Raw genomic sequence first — 15,575 nt, forward strand, 5'->3', positions numbered from 1 at the left:
GAGAATCTGTGACCCTAACGGAGACAGATGTAGGTAGCGGTCCCTTCCCCCAGCAGGTGATGCCCTGTCTTCTGGGAGCCCTACCTCTTTCCTCAGAGATAATCTGCACCAGCTCGTAGTCCTCAGGCTGGTCGCCATCCAAGTTGTGTTTGACCATGGCTTTCCGGATCACAGCTGGGGTCTTATCTTGGCTTGTCACCTGGGGAAGGGGACAGGAAATGTTAGACCTAAGGACTATGGGCCCCAGATCAACCTGCTTTCCCCTCCCACCTCCAGAGTCATGGAATATGGGGAGAAGGAACATTTGAGTGGAAAGAGCCAGAATCACAGAATGTCCCCCTTGGCTGGATCCTCAGTGGTCAACTAGCCTTTTTTCTACAATGTATCTATGATTAAAGCAGAGAGGTTAAGCACATGACTCATTGGCCACAGGAAGCCCCTAATACTCAACCAAGTGCTATCTGATCGGGGTTAAAATGTATGGGAAGTAGTTTAAAAATAACTAAAATACAATAAAACAGCCATTATATTACAAAGATGTGGCCTACAGGGATCCTTACGTATGGTTTAGTGTGGTCCCTTGTTTCTACTTTAGCATGATACCACATAGTGTGATATCACCTCCAAAGGAGGTGAGATGGATGAGTGGCAGTTGGGTCCATTCTCTTTGGGATAGTTTTTCATCATTAGGAATTTATTCTATTATGTTAAATCTCAATTTGCCCTTTGCAATTTTCAACCATTACTGTTCTCTAGGGACAGAGTTTACAGGAGTAAGGATATGATGATCCCATTGTACTCTGCCCTGATCTAATCACATTTAGAGTATTGTGTTCAATTCTGGGTGCCAAAGGAAAGACTCTGATAAATTGTAGTATCCAGAGTGTGGTAAATTAGATGGTGAGAGGACCTCAAGATCCTGTTCTATGAGCCATTTCTGCTTAAAGGAACAGCATATTCAGCTTGGAGAAGGGATTGGGCAGAAGTAGGGGAGAAGTGACTGTTTTCTTCAAAGACCTAAAAAACTTTCATGTGGAAGAGGGATTTGATTCATCCTGCTTGGTGCCAGAAAGTAGGATAAGGAACAGTGGGTGGAGGGGATACACAGACAGGCTGTTGTTTAAAAACCTAACAATGATGGCTGTCCCAGGTGACAGACAGTGGGCTTCCTCTCATTGGGGTGCCCTAAGTACAGATGTTGGCATTCTACTTACAGGGGAAAGGATTTTATTAAGAGGAATGGACTGGACTAGATCAACATTTTAAAGAATGTGACCTGGGGTCTTTTGGGTTGGGGGGGGGAGATATCCTTTAAGGAGATAAAAATCATTTTCAAAATAATAATAAGATGTTTTATTTCTAAAGGTCAACCATTGATGGATATTACCCACAAAACAAAAGTTCTTTGGGGGAGTACTCAATTTTTTTTAATAGTGTAGGGGGCTATTAGTGCCTAAAGAGGTATAAATTCATGCATATCTTTTGACCTAACAACACTACTAGACATGAATACCAAAAGATTAAAAAAAAAAAAAAAAAAGAAAATGACCTATATATACCCAAAATATTCATAGCAGATCTCTTTTCAGGGAAAAAAATTGGAAACTAAGGGGATGTCCATCAATTGGGGAATGGTTCAATAAACTGTGCTATGTCTTTATGATGGAATATTATTATTCTGTGGGAAATGATGAGCAGGATAATTTCAGGGAAAAAACCCCTGAAAAGTCCTCCGTGAATTCAAGCAAGATGAAATATACTGCAAATAAAGTACTAGCAATGTTCTGGGATGGCCAGCTGTGAATGACTTTGTTATTCCCAGGAGTACAATCATCCATGACTGCTCTGAAGGACTTATGATAAGAAAACCTGCCCAGATCCAGAAAAGGAACTGCTTGTGTCTGAATAGATTTTCTCTCTTTCTCTTTTTTAAACTTAAATTTTCTAGAGAGTTTTTATTTTCATTAGGATAAGAGATCTATGGGTTTGTTTTTTTTTTACAACTTGACTTTTATGGAAATGTTTTGCACAACTTCACATATGGTGGACATAAGGGAGAGACTCTAAAACTCAAAAAATTTAAAAAAAAATATTAAAAATGTTTTGAATGTGACAGGGGCAAAATATTAAATAACTAAATTAAATACAAAAAAAATATATAGGGGGAAAATAGATGTGGCAGTGGATAGAGCACCAGCCCTGAAGTCAGGAAGACCTGAGTTCAAATCCAACCCCAAACACTCCTAGCTGTGTGACCTTGGGCAAGTCACTTAACCCCAATTGCCACCCTGCTTCCCACAGATACACACCCCCCCCCACACACATACATACAGAGATAGAGAAGAGAGAGACAGAGACAAAGACAGAGAGAAAGGGGGGGAGGATGTAAAGGGATCTTGGGACCAAAAAGTTTGAGAATTGTTGGACTAGATGGCTACTTGGGAATTCTGTAATTTTGTGGAATACTTAAAGACAGGGTTTAGGATTTCCCTCCAAAAGCCTTTTCTTCTCCAAGAAAAATGTCCTCATTTCTTTCAACCAAACCTAAAATGGCAGAAGCTCAAGACCCGTTATTATCCTGGTTGTCCTACTCTGGACTAATTGGATTCAGATGATCTAATCCCAACCCTTCCTTTTATAGATAAGGAAACTGGAGCCCAAGAGAGGAAGTACTTGCCAGAAATCTTGAAGCTGGCAGGGAGCTGGAACTAGAAACCAATTGAGTCCCAATGTCCTTTATATTCTACTGACTGCTTCATCTCTATATAGAACACTTCTCCCATCTGACTTGCTGCCAATTCCCCTTCTGCTTCTCCTCTCTAATGTTCCTTTAATGAAAGATCCTAACTCCCTACCTCTCATGACCTATTCCTCAGATCAATTCAGTTTTTGACTTGTTCTCTTCCCATTCCATCCCATCAAACATCTCCAAATCAAATTTAACACAAATCTCCCTCATACTGAAGAAGAATGAGATTGCCCTGTCCTGGCACTTTTATCCCCAGCCTTTCCATGGAATAAAAAGGTCTGAGAAGGGACTCTGAAGTCACTCGGCTTATTCCTTGCCTATGGGGGCCTATACTCAAATCTCTCCAGAGAGAAGAGACTGTCCTGGTATCTCCAGGTCTTGTTGCCCTTATTAGTCTGGCACAGGAGTGTCAGAGCAGCCCACTCCACAGGGAACTCCTATACCCTAAAACTCCAGTACTGTTTCCAAATCTCTTTTCACAGTAGCAAGTTGGAATCAAAATAGGGAACCACTCACCAGAACACTCTTGTACATGTTCCCATTGTCCACAGCCAGACTCACTCGAATGATACAGCAATCGTCAATCTGCTGATTGTAGAGGGGGAGGGAGAGGGAGGAGTAGCTGGAGATACCCGAGACGGAGCGCTTGTGGGTGCGGGAGGCAGTCACCGGCGTGGAGGAGACGGAGGAGGACGAGGCACTGCTGGAGCCGGACCCGATACCCGATGTGTCCAGGGAGGACAAGGATGTCGACTCCCAGAACTGGTGGGGATGGGGAGTGTTGGGAGTGGGGAGGGACACAGATTTAGGAGGGGGCCCCGCGTGGCTGCCTGGCCTGAACCGGGACTGGGGCAGAGATTCTCAACCCTTGTCAGGCAAAAAGCACAAAGTTCATAGGAGGGAAGGGGTGGAATAGAGGTGGACCACATCCTAAACCCCTTCGATTCCCCCTTATAGATCATGACTTATGTATCAGTCTCCGTTCTTCAAACCACTGACATGGCAAATTTTACTATTCATTCAACAGTGATTGATCCAGTGACCGTTTTTTGTTTTTCTTCCATCTACCCAACAGCTTTTTCTTTTTCCTTTCTTGGAGTTCCATATCTCCCTTATCCCTAATGGGGTAGAGAGCCAAAGTGTCACAGGGATCAAGACCTAGTGCCCAAAGGGAATTCAGAGGTCATCCAGTCCAATCTCCCCATTTTATAAATGAGACAGCTGAGGGCTGGAGAGCTTCTGCCCAGGCCACATAGATGGTGGGATTTGAGCCCGGGGTCTCTGATTTCTCCTGTACAAGTTGCCTCCCTGTCTAGATGGAAAGGTTGAGAATCTCACATAAGAATTGGAGGTGGAGGCCATTCATTGGCTGGAGAAGCTCAAACCCAAAGGGGGAGAAGGAGAGCAGGGATATGTACCTTTTTCTCCTGGCAGTCTGGAGACTCTGGGACGAAGGTGATGTTAATTTCTTCAACATCTGAACTGGAGGACCCTGCTGAGGTGACACTGAGGGAGTCTGCCCCGTCCCCGCTGCACAGGTAGGGCCCGCACTTGAGCTGGTCGAAGGACTTGGAATGGGAACTGCCGCTGGTGCTGGGCTCTGCACTGGGGGCCTGGCGGCTGGAGGATGAGTCATTGGTTAATCAAAAGTCAGCTCTGCCCAGGGGACCCCCCACGTTACCCTTTCCTCAGCTCTGGCCCCCGAAAGATTGATAGTGAAGATGCCAAAGGGGAACCTCATGACTCCCAGTGTGTATCTCCCCCTTTTCCTTGACTTCTCTGGGTGCCTCAGGGAGCAATCTCCAGGTACTTACTCGCTCCATCGTTTGATAATCCCTGGGTTCTTCTTGGCCTTCAGCGTATTACTGGCCGATTCCGACAGGGGTTCCAGCTCACAGGACAAGCTGTAACTGGGCACCCAGAGAGCAAAGCCAGTGAATAAAGGGGGTGCGGGGCGGAAATTGGGGCAGGGCAAATTCATCCTTTTTACCCTCTTACCCAAGACAGTTTTTACCCAGGTAAAATCAAATTGAAACGAAGCTTGACAAAGCCTAGAATGTCAAATTTAACCCCAAAGAGCAATGGGGAGGAATGGAGGTGGAGGTGGGGGAAGGTGTGGTCCTGTGGAAGGACTAGGAGCTACAGGTCTGTGTGTCTAAGTGTCAGCTTGTCCAGGGCTACCCTTCCCCTCTCTGGGTCCACCCCTCTGTCCAGTCTCCGAAGAGGCAAAGGGATCCTGCTCAGTTTGGAGGGATGTGGCTGGATGGACTACAGGCTTAGCAATCAGAAGGAGGCGGATGAAAACTTAACCCTTACCTCTCAGATTCACTGAGCCTCTCCATGCTGTGGAACCAAGCGATAAATCGTACTTCTGGTGTGAAACTGTAATTGTTGCAGGCTGATTGCAGCAGTTTGATCTGGGCAATCACTTCAAACTCCTGGAAGGATAAGATAAGACTGGATGCCAGAAAGGACGGGAACTTGCAAGACTTGTTTTCTGCTTCCCGGCTCCCATGCCTTTACTTCTAACGCTTTTCCTCAGCCCACTGTAGCCTTTTCTCTTTCCAGTCAAGCCTGGCCAGAAGCCCTCCCTCATCACCCTAAGGCTTCAAAGATCCTTCTGAAAGTGCCTACAAGCTGCCAAAAATACCCTTGCCCCCACACGGCCACTCCATGCTCACCTTTCTCCTCTTCTCAAAGTTGATCAGGCCCCCCTGAAAAGAAGAAATCCAATCCACTGGTCAAGCCAAGCCCCCAGAGCCAGGAAACCCACCCAGGTCCCGGCGGTCTCCAGCACGGAACCCACCCAGCTCCCGGCGGTCTCCAGCACGGAACCCACCCAGCTCCCGGCGGTCTACCAGCAGCCCTGGCTGGCTCCTGGTGTGTAGTGGAGCATGGGTTCCACCAGAGGGCAGTAAATACCCACCCAGGGCAGGGCTGGATTTCACCTAAGCTGTGGGAATTGGCTGGGGAAGGGGATTTCCACTGGAAAGTGCCCAGGGAGGCAGTAGCTAACCAGCCCAGAGAAAAGTCCCCTGGAGGGGCACCCCCAATCCCCAAAGGACAATCAAGCACAGAGACATATAACCAAAGCTGGAAGGGCCTACAGAGGTCTCCTCGTCCAGCCCCCTTACTTTATCCATTAGACAACACAACCCAGAGACTTGACCAGTGTTTTACTGCTAGTCCGCGGCAAAGTGGGGCCCCCAGCAGCTCTCTCCCAGATTAGGAAGGGAGCTCTCAGAGTCTGCTTTGTATGTAGCATAGCGCCTAGCACACAGTCGGTGCTTAATAAATGCTCTCTAAGTGGAGATTTGTAGAGGAATCTGTCATGTGACTGACTCCTCCCAGGGCCAGGGTCATGTTGCACGGCCCCCCTCCCTGAGACCCCGGGCAGAAGGGTCACTTACGTCCAGATAGTCCTTCATCGCCGTGTCCAGCATCACCAGGTCTGTGAGGAAGGTGCCGAGGTAAGGAATGGTGCCCTGCATGACGCCCTGTAGCGTGAGGAGGGAGAGATGAATGGGGGGGCAGTAATGGCTCTCCACACACACCCCTCTGGCTCTTGGGACTTGACCTCTACCTCCTGAGGAGGAAAGCCTGTTACATGCCAGGGGGAAGTTCTGGGAGACCTGAGAGGTGTTTCAGACATTTCTCAGTTTCCTCTGTCTCCCAACTCTCCCAGCCCCGTGCTACTCCCAAATCTTTCCTCCTACTATCCTAAGCAAAAGTAGGAAGCTGATGGAGTCTCTCTCTCCGCTTCCCCTTTTAGGTTACAGTCTGACCACCAACTAGTCCAACCCCTTGTTTACATATGAGGAAATTGAGGAAGTTAGGTGACTGGCAAAGGCAAGCTTCGAGCCCAGCTGTCTTACGAACCTCCTCTTCCTGATCTTAGCTTTTGATTTCCTGCTGTCACTCACAGGTGACTGACAGGTGTCAGCCATGTCCCTTTTTGACAAGATTTGGCTATCTTAGGTCAAGTGTCAACTGATAAAAACTCAGGCTACACCTTTGTCTCAGTGGGAGTAGGGGGAAAGGGTGAAAGCCCCCATCAGAATATTTCTCTAACAGAATATATCAGGTGCTGATTTCCTTTTCTCCATTCCATTTGTCCCCGCCCCCTTCTTTCTGCCTCCCCCTGACTGTGCTCTTCTCCAGAGCCCCAGATCAGGGACCATCACTTTAGGACTAGAGTCCCGGAGGACATAATTTAGTCCAACACCCTCATTTTACAGCTGAGCAGACCAGGGAGGCATGGCAAAGGCCATGTGGGTAGTAATAGAGCTGGGAGCTGAGCCCTGTTCTTTGATTCCAAATCCCTGTCAGCCTAAGTGCCACCTCAGGCACCCACCTGCGCGGGGAGCAGAGGGGGCTACTTCAGCTGTTCTAACCACTTACCATTTCCCGTTGCTGTTGCTGCCTCTTTTGGGCTCTCTTGGGGTTGATTTCTAGTGTAGCAAACTTTGAGGTCCCCTCCTGGCAAGAGTCACAGAATAAACACATACAGGAGAAGAGAGATCAGATAATTAATAGAAGCATAAAGTGGTAAAGCTCAATAAACCTTAAGGACCATCTAGTTCAATCCTCTCACTTTATAAATGGAGAAAGTGCAGGAGGTATAAGTGCTTGGCCATATCTGCTCTGCCAACCTGCTTTCCTTTCATTTCCTTATAGGAATCAGACTGAGAGCTGAAAGAGACCTCAGAGACCATCCAACTTAATCTCCATTTTACAGATAAGCAAACTGAGGTCCTGGGAAGCTGAAGTCACAAGTCAGTAAATGGAAAGAGACAGGTCTGAACTCAAAGCTTCTGATTGCAGGGTCAGCACTTTTCCCCTTCTCTTAAAGCAACTACATGGTGAAACAGACACTGAAGACTACTGCGCCTGGATTCGGGGAAGATCTGAATTCAAAGCCAGCCTCAGACACCTACTAGCTGGGAGGCCTTTTTTCAGTCATGTCCGGCTTTTTGGGACTCATTTAGGGTCTTCCTGGAAAATAGTGGAGTAAGTTTGTCATTTCCTTCTCCAGCTCATTTTACATATGAGGAAACTGAGGCAGAGTTAGGTGACGTGTCCAAGGTCACACAGTTAGAAAGTGTCTGAGGACAGATTTGAACTCAGGAAGAAGAGTCCTCTTGACTCCAGGCCCAGCTCTGTATCCACTGCACCCCTTGGGCAAGTTAGTTAACTTCTGTCTGCCTCTGTTTCCCCATGTCTGAAATGCAGAGAATAATAGCACCTTTCTCCCAGGGTTGTTGTGAGGATGAGATAATTATTTAGGAAATATTTTGTAAACCTTTAAGTGCTACAGAAATGCTATTCATTACTATTTTCTTCTTTCACAAACTACTGCTCCTTGAAAACCACTTCCTTAGCCAGGCCATGATGGAATCAGTCTACGCCAATCCTAAAAGACTCTCTCATCCCTTCTCCACCCAGTCACTGATCATCAAACTATGGATTCTGAATAGCTAGCTTGTCGTTATAACTAGCCTGTCTTCTCAGGGAGAAGGAAAGATGGAGCGGGGGTTAGGACTTCTGGACTGGCCCCACTCAATGACCTGGCCTTCCTGCCTGGTGGGCGCCCCCAGGCCTGCCCCCCAAAGTGCTCCCTTTCCTCCCATGTGTCCCATCCTTTACCTTAATAAGGAGCTCCCGGCTTAGTGAATGGTTGTTCTCATCTGAGAAGATCTCTGACAGCTCAAGAAAGATTCGGAAACTTTCTCTGGAATGTGGGGAAGGAAGGCAGAAAGTAAATGAGGGAGGGAGGCAAGGCAAGCCAGAGAGGATCACTGCCACCCAAAGGCGAGCTTTCCTTTCCCAGACGACCAGAATCTTGTTCTCTGAAGGGGAATCTGCCAGCTAGGACATTTGCAGACGCGGAATTGCCACGGCAGAAGGGGCACCTACCTCGCCACCTCATCCCAGGTCTTCCTCAGGCGGTGAACCGCATTGCACTGCAGGGCAGAGAGGATAGCACGGAGGGAGGAGAAGTTTTTGAGGATTCGGCATTCCTGATGGATAGAAGAGGAAGCAGAAAGAGGGGCAATGAGACTGAGGAAATCCTGTCTGTTATGCTCACTGTTGCCACTCCCTTCAGCCCTCACCAGGGTTCACCATACTCTCTATAAACTAGATAATCTTACTGGGAAAGAAAAATACTTTCCAATCCCCCAAAGAGATTCATCCTCTGCGGTTCCAGAGGATCTTCATCGAGAGATTTCCCCATGAAATCCAGAACTAGGACCAACGCTTGGAAGGTACAAGACAATAGATTTTGGCTCACTATGAGAAAGAGGTTCCTGGCAATTAGAGCAACCCCAAAATGGATTCAGTCACCATAGAAGGTAGTGGGGCTTCCCGTCACTAGGAGTAGGCAAGAGGGGAATGCTTGTATGGGCTAGGAAGGAGGCTAAGCTTGATGCAACTGTAAGAGTCTATGATTTGTGGAGGCTGGAATACCAGGACAGGGAAAAGAGGGAATCTCACTGGACTAAGAGTAATGGAAGAGGGTGGTGGTTAATCCCCGCAGTCCTGCCATGCAATGCTCCCTCCTCATCATGACCCCCATTGGAGAAGGGCTTCTCCTTACCCGGGCCACCTCAATCCACCGCTCCACCACCTTGGCCCGCTGCTGGGGCTTCAGACCTCGATCCCCTAGGCACGTGGCGATGACACAGTTGGTGACAGAGTTGAACTGGGTGACAGTGGCCCGAATGGTGGGTGCCAAGTGTTCGTTGCCTTTTTTGTCCCTCTGGGACCAGATGCAGCCCAGGCAGTGATAGGGGACCACTTTCTTAAATAACTCCTGGAAAGACATAGCTAGAATTAATGCCCCCTTACTGCCACCCAAACCTCATTATTCTTAGATCCTAAGGCATCAAGGATGTCCTCTGCAAGAGTAGGTGGGTCTTTGGCATCCGTACTAAAGTTGTTCAGTGATTAGAACACCGTGCTAACAAATTCAGGGTTTGCCTCTCTTTTTGAAAAGGCCCCTGGGCTTGGATTCAGGAGGCCTGGTCCAGTCTTGACTCCAACACAACTATGTAGAGAAAGTGAGATTGAGAAAGAATGGGCTGACTTGTCTGTGTCCAAACCAAGGAGTCTGATCTCAAATCCAGCGCTCTATCCATTACGCCAACTTTAATGTTAAAGAAATGTTAGGAGTTTTTTTTTTTTTTTCAAGACAACCTTTCCATTCCTGGGAGAAATTTCCATTTCATGTGGACAGAAAACTTCAAGTCCATACTGAAGACAGAAACAGAAACATCACTTTCAAATATGAAAGCTGGCACAATCTACTTTGTATTCTAAGTGCCCTCGATCATTTTCATGGTTGTGTCTGGCTCTCCAACTACAGCCAGAGCTCCCAGAGGGAAGGAAATGTCTTCTACTCCTTGTGGGCCTTTCTCCAAAATACTCAACACAGAGGACTCAGTACTGCTATCTTTGAGGTCAGCAAACTGGAAGGAATATGACCAACCCACAGTAGGTCTCTAGGCAGAGGGGGAGGGAGCTCTGGAAAGGCCAGGAGAAAAGTGCACCCTAGAATTGCCAATATTAGCTAGTCACTAACCGCGTCCATTAATGTGAACTGTTCTGCGACCATCTCTGGAGAGAAGATCAGGAAGTCAGGTTTTCCATCTCCTAGTCCATTTTCTTCTGTCAGATGAAAGGAGCAGACAGACTCAGGGGCTACAGGAAAGTGGGAACAAAAGAGACCCCGGAGATCATGGATACAATTCCTCTTCAATTCTTTCCCATAAGACCCACTTCTGCCAGGAAACCTTCCAGGATTAGCCCAGTCCTGATCTAACTCAATGAAATATGCAACCTAGAACTTGCCTAGCACCCCCCCCCAATCCTACTGGGACTCACCATCGTGTGACCCAGCCCTGGTTCCCTTTTCCCAACAAGGAAAGAACCCTTCTCACCTTCTGGCTCTGTCTCGCTGGGCTCCTGTCTCTGGAACTGGGCGAGGAGGAGGTGGGCTCGCCGTTCAAGGTCTGAGCCAGGGATGTTGTGTTGAACATAGGAGACTAGCTGTTTGAGGCAGTTGAAGTCCGGGGGCTGTCGAAAGTCCTCGGAGTATTGGTCCAACCAGGCTCCCAGAATGGAGGAAATGGTGCTAAGGAAGTAGGGATTCAGGGAGTAAGGGTTTTAGCAGAGTGTGGTGGAAAAGGCACCAGGGTAGGAGGCTGGAGTCTCCTTGACCTCCCTTTACTTCACTCTAAAAGGATGGAGTTCAGCTATTTGGCTTCTAAAGCCTGTTTGATATTGAACATTCTACAATTCCTCCCTAAACTCTGACAGTAAGTATAGTCTACTTCACACAACCTGGCACTTAATTAAACTGTAAGTTCTTTGAAGGCAGGGATCATTTCTCTCCTCCCGCTTCTGTATTCTTTATAGTACCTCCCACAAAAGACTTTTTGAAGATTGATAACTCTCTCTTCCCATTATGGACCCTGTAGAACCTCTGATATCTATCTGGTTGTGGAGAAACAGGATTCTAGAAAACTAGTTTGTGCTTGCCATAGCACCCAAGATGCTACGTTTAACTTCTTCCTTCTCCTTCTCACTGGAAACTCCCTCTCCTCTATGTCCCCAAAGAAGACAAAAGTAGGGACTAGAGAGCTGGTGACAATCCCTTAAGTGAATAGGGAGAGTGATATCTCTTCCCGCTGACGTCTCAATTAATGGTTCACTCTCTCTGATCCCTATCTTCCTAGGAGAGAATTAAAATGGGACAGAACTATAATTCCACGCCTTAAAAATGACCCCAGGGCCCTTATACTCTGGTTATATCCACCCACATGCAAAGGAATCGTTACTGTCTTTCAATTCCAAACTCGGCCTTACTTTTTTAGTTCTAGCCGGTCATCTGTGGCCTGCTGCCCACGGTCCCCATTGGCTTGAGGGTAGAGTCGGCCATACCTAGTTGGATGATCAAGGATGGTGCATTAGACTCCAGGTTCTGAAGGAGCATGCCATTTTCATGTCTAAAATTTTATTTTAATTTATTACTTTTTAAAATTAATATGCCAGTATTTTCTCTTGCTACTCCCACACTCAAATGATGATTATCATCAACAACAAAGAACATTTTTGGAATATACTTAATGAAGCAAAATAAATTCCCGATCCATGTCCAAAAAAGCGCATCTCATTCTGTATCCTGAATCCATTCTCCCACAGTCAAGCAGTGGCTCTCTCTCTAGGTTGCTAGAATTATCTCCCCATCCCTTTTCTAGAGCTCTCAAAAGTCCCCCTTCTCTTCCCCACTATGACTCCTGGTAGTCTGGGACAAAAGGTATGCACAATTTCTTCACAGCTGAGGTGAGGAAAAAAACAAATGGGGAATTGGAGGCAGAAGGGAGCGGCACCAGGAATGAGAGGTCCTGGGATGGTGATTAATGGCAATGGCTCCAGAATGGGTAGTAGGACATTGAAGGGGGCCCCTCTAGGGTCAGGCTCACTTACCTGTTGAGCAGGAGGTCCAGCACCTGTTTGGTGGTGGCAAAGGCACGGTAGGTACACAGGAAGATGGTGACGTAGGTGGAGTCATTGCCTCTGAAGGCTGATACTAAGTATTCCACCAGTTTCTCCAGCGTCCCTGCCTTGATGGTACGGACTTTGCAGGTCTCATACAAATTCAGAGCAGACTCATTCTCAAACTTGGGAATGGAGAGAAGAGGAAGGTCATTCCTCTGCTCTCAGGGATGTTCCCAGAGACACAGGGAAGCCTTTCTAACCAACCCATGCCCCCAACAACAGAGACACAATTTCCAAAAGTAAATAAGAGGAAGAAAGTTAATTGATGGAGCATGCAAAACCAAAGGGCTTGGGGGGGAGAGGGGAGAGAGTCACAAGAATCAGCCCAAATGCGATCAAAAAGACAACAGAACATGTGCTCCTAGCATGGTGGAAAGGACAGGATTAGAGCCAAAAAATATGGGTTTTAATCCTGGCTTTGACTTTTATGATTTATGTGACCTTGAAAAGCCACTTAATGGGTCTCAGTTTCCCTTTCTATAAGTGTACTTGATAATCTCTATGGGGCCTTTTAGCTTTAAATCCCATGCCCTGCTTCCCAACCCCTGGAGACACTCACCCCCAGCCATCGCTGTCCCTTGTTGGCAGTGTGATGGAGTTGCACTTTACGTAGAGAGATACTGTAGATGATGTCATCTGCCAGCTCTTCTCCAATCTCCTGTGTGGAGCTCTGCAAAGAGAACAGTCCATAGAAGAACTTTAGAAGAAAAATTCCAAGATTACCTGCCCCAGATTTCTGGCATACTTTTTTTTGTTAATTTTTCCCCCAAGCAAAGAAAACAAAGGTGCTCTCTAGGGAAGGGAGCACCCCTTTGTTTTATTTAGTGAGAAAAGCACTAAAGTGAGAGTCAGAGGTGCAAGATCCAGTCCCAGTTCTGGATTATGATGTGATCTGAGTAAGACCCTTTAATGGCCCTTTGCCTTAGTTTTGTGATCTGCAAAATGGGGTTAATAATTCCTTTCCTCTATTCCTTTCACTATTGTTTCAGAAGCCAAAAGACATATATCCCCAGGATCACAGATTGATATTTGGAAGGAATCTTAGAAGCCATGGTGTAGTCTAATATCTTCCCCCTCTCCTTTTATATATGAGGAAACTGAGGCATGGAGCAATTAAATAATAGAGACAGAATTTGAAGCTAGGTATTTTAGAATCCAAGTTCAGTATCCTATTCATTATGCCAGGCTTTTTCTCTAAGAGAACATCAGCAATATTAAAAGTGCTCTCTAAACAGCATCCTGCTCTATCAACATATGGGCACAGCACCATCATCATGACACACCACATTTTCCCAAGTTTGCCACACATAGCCCAGGGTCACGCAGTAAGTTTAGGGACAAGCCTGTGTGGGAGCTTCAAAAGGCCTAAATCCTGAGTCTTTCTGGCAATCCAAGACAATCCCAGGCCATTTGTGGTTCTTTCCTAGGAAGTATTCCATTTACATATCCTCTCAGCCAATACTCCAGAGAGTTTAGAACATAAAATGGTGCTGGGGTGGGAGTATAACTCGGGTTGGGTGGTTGGGGAAACATCTATTGGCACAATCATCATCCCAAATCACTCAGATGATCCCCAGATTTATATATATGTCCGTAACTTTTGTCCTGAACTCCAATCTTAGTTTCCAAATGGACATATTTCAACATGGTTAAATGGGGTCTGCCTCTAAACATCTCCATTTTTACTGAATAGAATAACTTTTCTGTGCTTCATTTTCCATTTCTTCTCCCTGATCCTACATATTTAAATAGTTGCCAAGTCCCAAAGTTTCTGTCTTCATAACTTTGCTTATATTCATTCCAGTTTTACTCCCAAAGCTACAAAGTCCCATCTTGCACTGCATCATTTTCTTGTCTAGATTATTAATCATTTTCAATAGAATTTAATACATCCTTATAGAATATATTCTCAGAAAATGAGGGACTTTCATTTTTATGCCATATCCCTAGCACCTAGCACAACCTAGCACATAGTAAGTGCTTAATAAATATCCAATACTTATATGCTTCATTGCTCTTTGATCTCACTGAAGAGAACTTCTCTTTACTAATACAAATAGCCATCCTTTTATACTTTCTATAGATCCCTAAGGAGGTTCTATCCCAAACACAGTTGGCTACTTCTGGTCCTCTCTTTTTAAAACATTATACACTTTGACATCCTTCACATAGCTGCCAAAGTAATCTAAGGCCCACATCTGACCATTTACACTTCCTGTGTAAAACCCATCAGTGGCTCCCTACTGCCTCTAGAATAAAACACATACTCATTCTTCAGTCTGCCTTCAATAATCTGACTCAAACTTGTCTCTGTCTTGTTTCCTCTTTGTCTCTACACATTCATGAATGCACGAACACATATACATATTTAAATAAACTTTATTAAATTACTTTAATTTAAATAAACTTTAATTTAAATTTAATTTAATTTAATTTAATTTAAATAAACTTTATTAATTAAATTAAACATTATTTAAATAAACTTAAACAAATAAAAAGCCAAGAAAAGCCCAAATTGGGTCATGAAATGGCTGAACAACAAATAATAGATTCATGAATAATACAGAAACAGAAACAGATACACGCATAAACAGTCTGTCTCTAAGAGAGTAGGCCCTGCCTAGGTGGTCCTATAAAAGACACTGAGAGGTGGGGATAGGGAAGTAATATATTTATTACCTGGGAGATTATCATCTATCTGGGGAGATGAGAACTCTACATATGAAAAAGAAAGATGGAGCAGCTTAGAATTTTATTCCTAGATAACATTTATATGTGGTTTTAAGACTGACAAAAGCAGTTTACATTCATAATTATTCAATTAATCAAACATATATTAAGCCATGAGATAAGCCTGTCCTCCAGGAGTTTGCATTTGGGGAGGAGGGTGCCTTCTAGATACAGATAAATAAATACTAGGGAGTTTGGTGGGAGGAGAAGGAAAGCAGGAAAAGCTTCACAAAAGGGGGTGGTATCCAAGCTGAGCCTTGAAAGAAGTTAAGGATTCTAATAACTGGGATGAGAAAAGCAATATTCCAGGCTTGTAAGACAGGAAATTGGATAAATAATTTGAGGGGATATCTAACAGGTCAGTTTGACTGGAATGGATAAAATGCATTAAAGGGGAAGAATATGAAATGTCTGGAAATGTTGCTTAGATCCAAAGTACAGAAAAGAATAAAGGTTAGTGGTATAGTAGATAACTGCTGGACCAGAATTTAAGAAGTCCTGAGTTGAAACATGGCCTTACATTTATTAGCTGCGT

At 45.5% G+C, this 15,575-nt stretch overlaps 1 protein-coding gene across 10 annotated transcripts in view; it reads right to left on the bottom strand.

Annotated features, from left to right (window-relative positions):
• The window catches only part of RALGDS (ral guanine nucleotide dissociation stimulator), an 87,365-nt gene that overhangs the window by 3,058 nt on the left and 68,732 nt on the right, over positions 1–15,575 (bottom strand). For 4 of the 10 annotated variants that reach the window (XM_074294002.1, XM_074293999.1, XM_074293998.1 and 1 more), the window contains exons 2-17: positions 12,870–12,980; positions 12,239–12,432; positions 11,618–11,692; positions 10,690–10,883; positions 10,332–10,450; positions 9,348–9,563; positions 8,666–8,769; positions 8,396–8,480; positions 7,151–7,228; positions 6,160–6,246; positions 5,431–5,463; positions 5,066–5,187; positions 4,564–4,659; positions 4,168–4,369; positions 3,266–3,511; positions 85–199 (exon numbers count right to left, since the gene is read on the bottom strand). In XM_074294002.1, coding sequence (XP_074150103.1) covers positions 85–199; positions 3,266–3,511; positions 4,168–4,369; positions 4,564–4,659; positions 5,066–5,187; positions 5,431–5,463; positions 6,160–6,246; positions 7,151–7,228; positions 8,396–8,480; positions 8,666–8,769; positions 9,348–9,563; positions 10,332–10,450; positions 10,690–10,883; positions 11,618–11,692; positions 12,239–12,432; positions 12,870–12,980 — 2,077 coding nt within the window. The remainder of the gene's footprint in view (positions 1–84; positions 200–3,265; positions 3,512–4,167; positions 4,370–4,563; positions 4,660–5,065; positions 5,188–5,430; positions 5,464–6,159; positions 6,247–7,150; positions 7,229–8,395; positions 8,481–8,665; positions 8,770–9,347; positions 9,564–10,331; positions 10,451–10,689; positions 10,884–11,617; positions 11,693–12,238; positions 12,433–12,869; positions 12,981–15,575) is intronic. The other 6 variants (XM_074294006.1, XM_074294004.1, XM_074294001.1 and 3 more) reach the window with 2 other exon arrangements.

Source organism: Sminthopsis crassicaudata, chromosome 2 (genome assembly GCF_048593235.1).
Source record: "Sminthopsis crassicaudata isolate SCR6 chromosome 2, ASM4859323v1, whole genome shotgun sequence".
NCBI classification, from domain to species: Eukaryota; Metazoa; Chordata; class Mammalia; order Dasyuromorphia; family Dasyuridae; genus Sminthopsis; species Sminthopsis crassicaudata.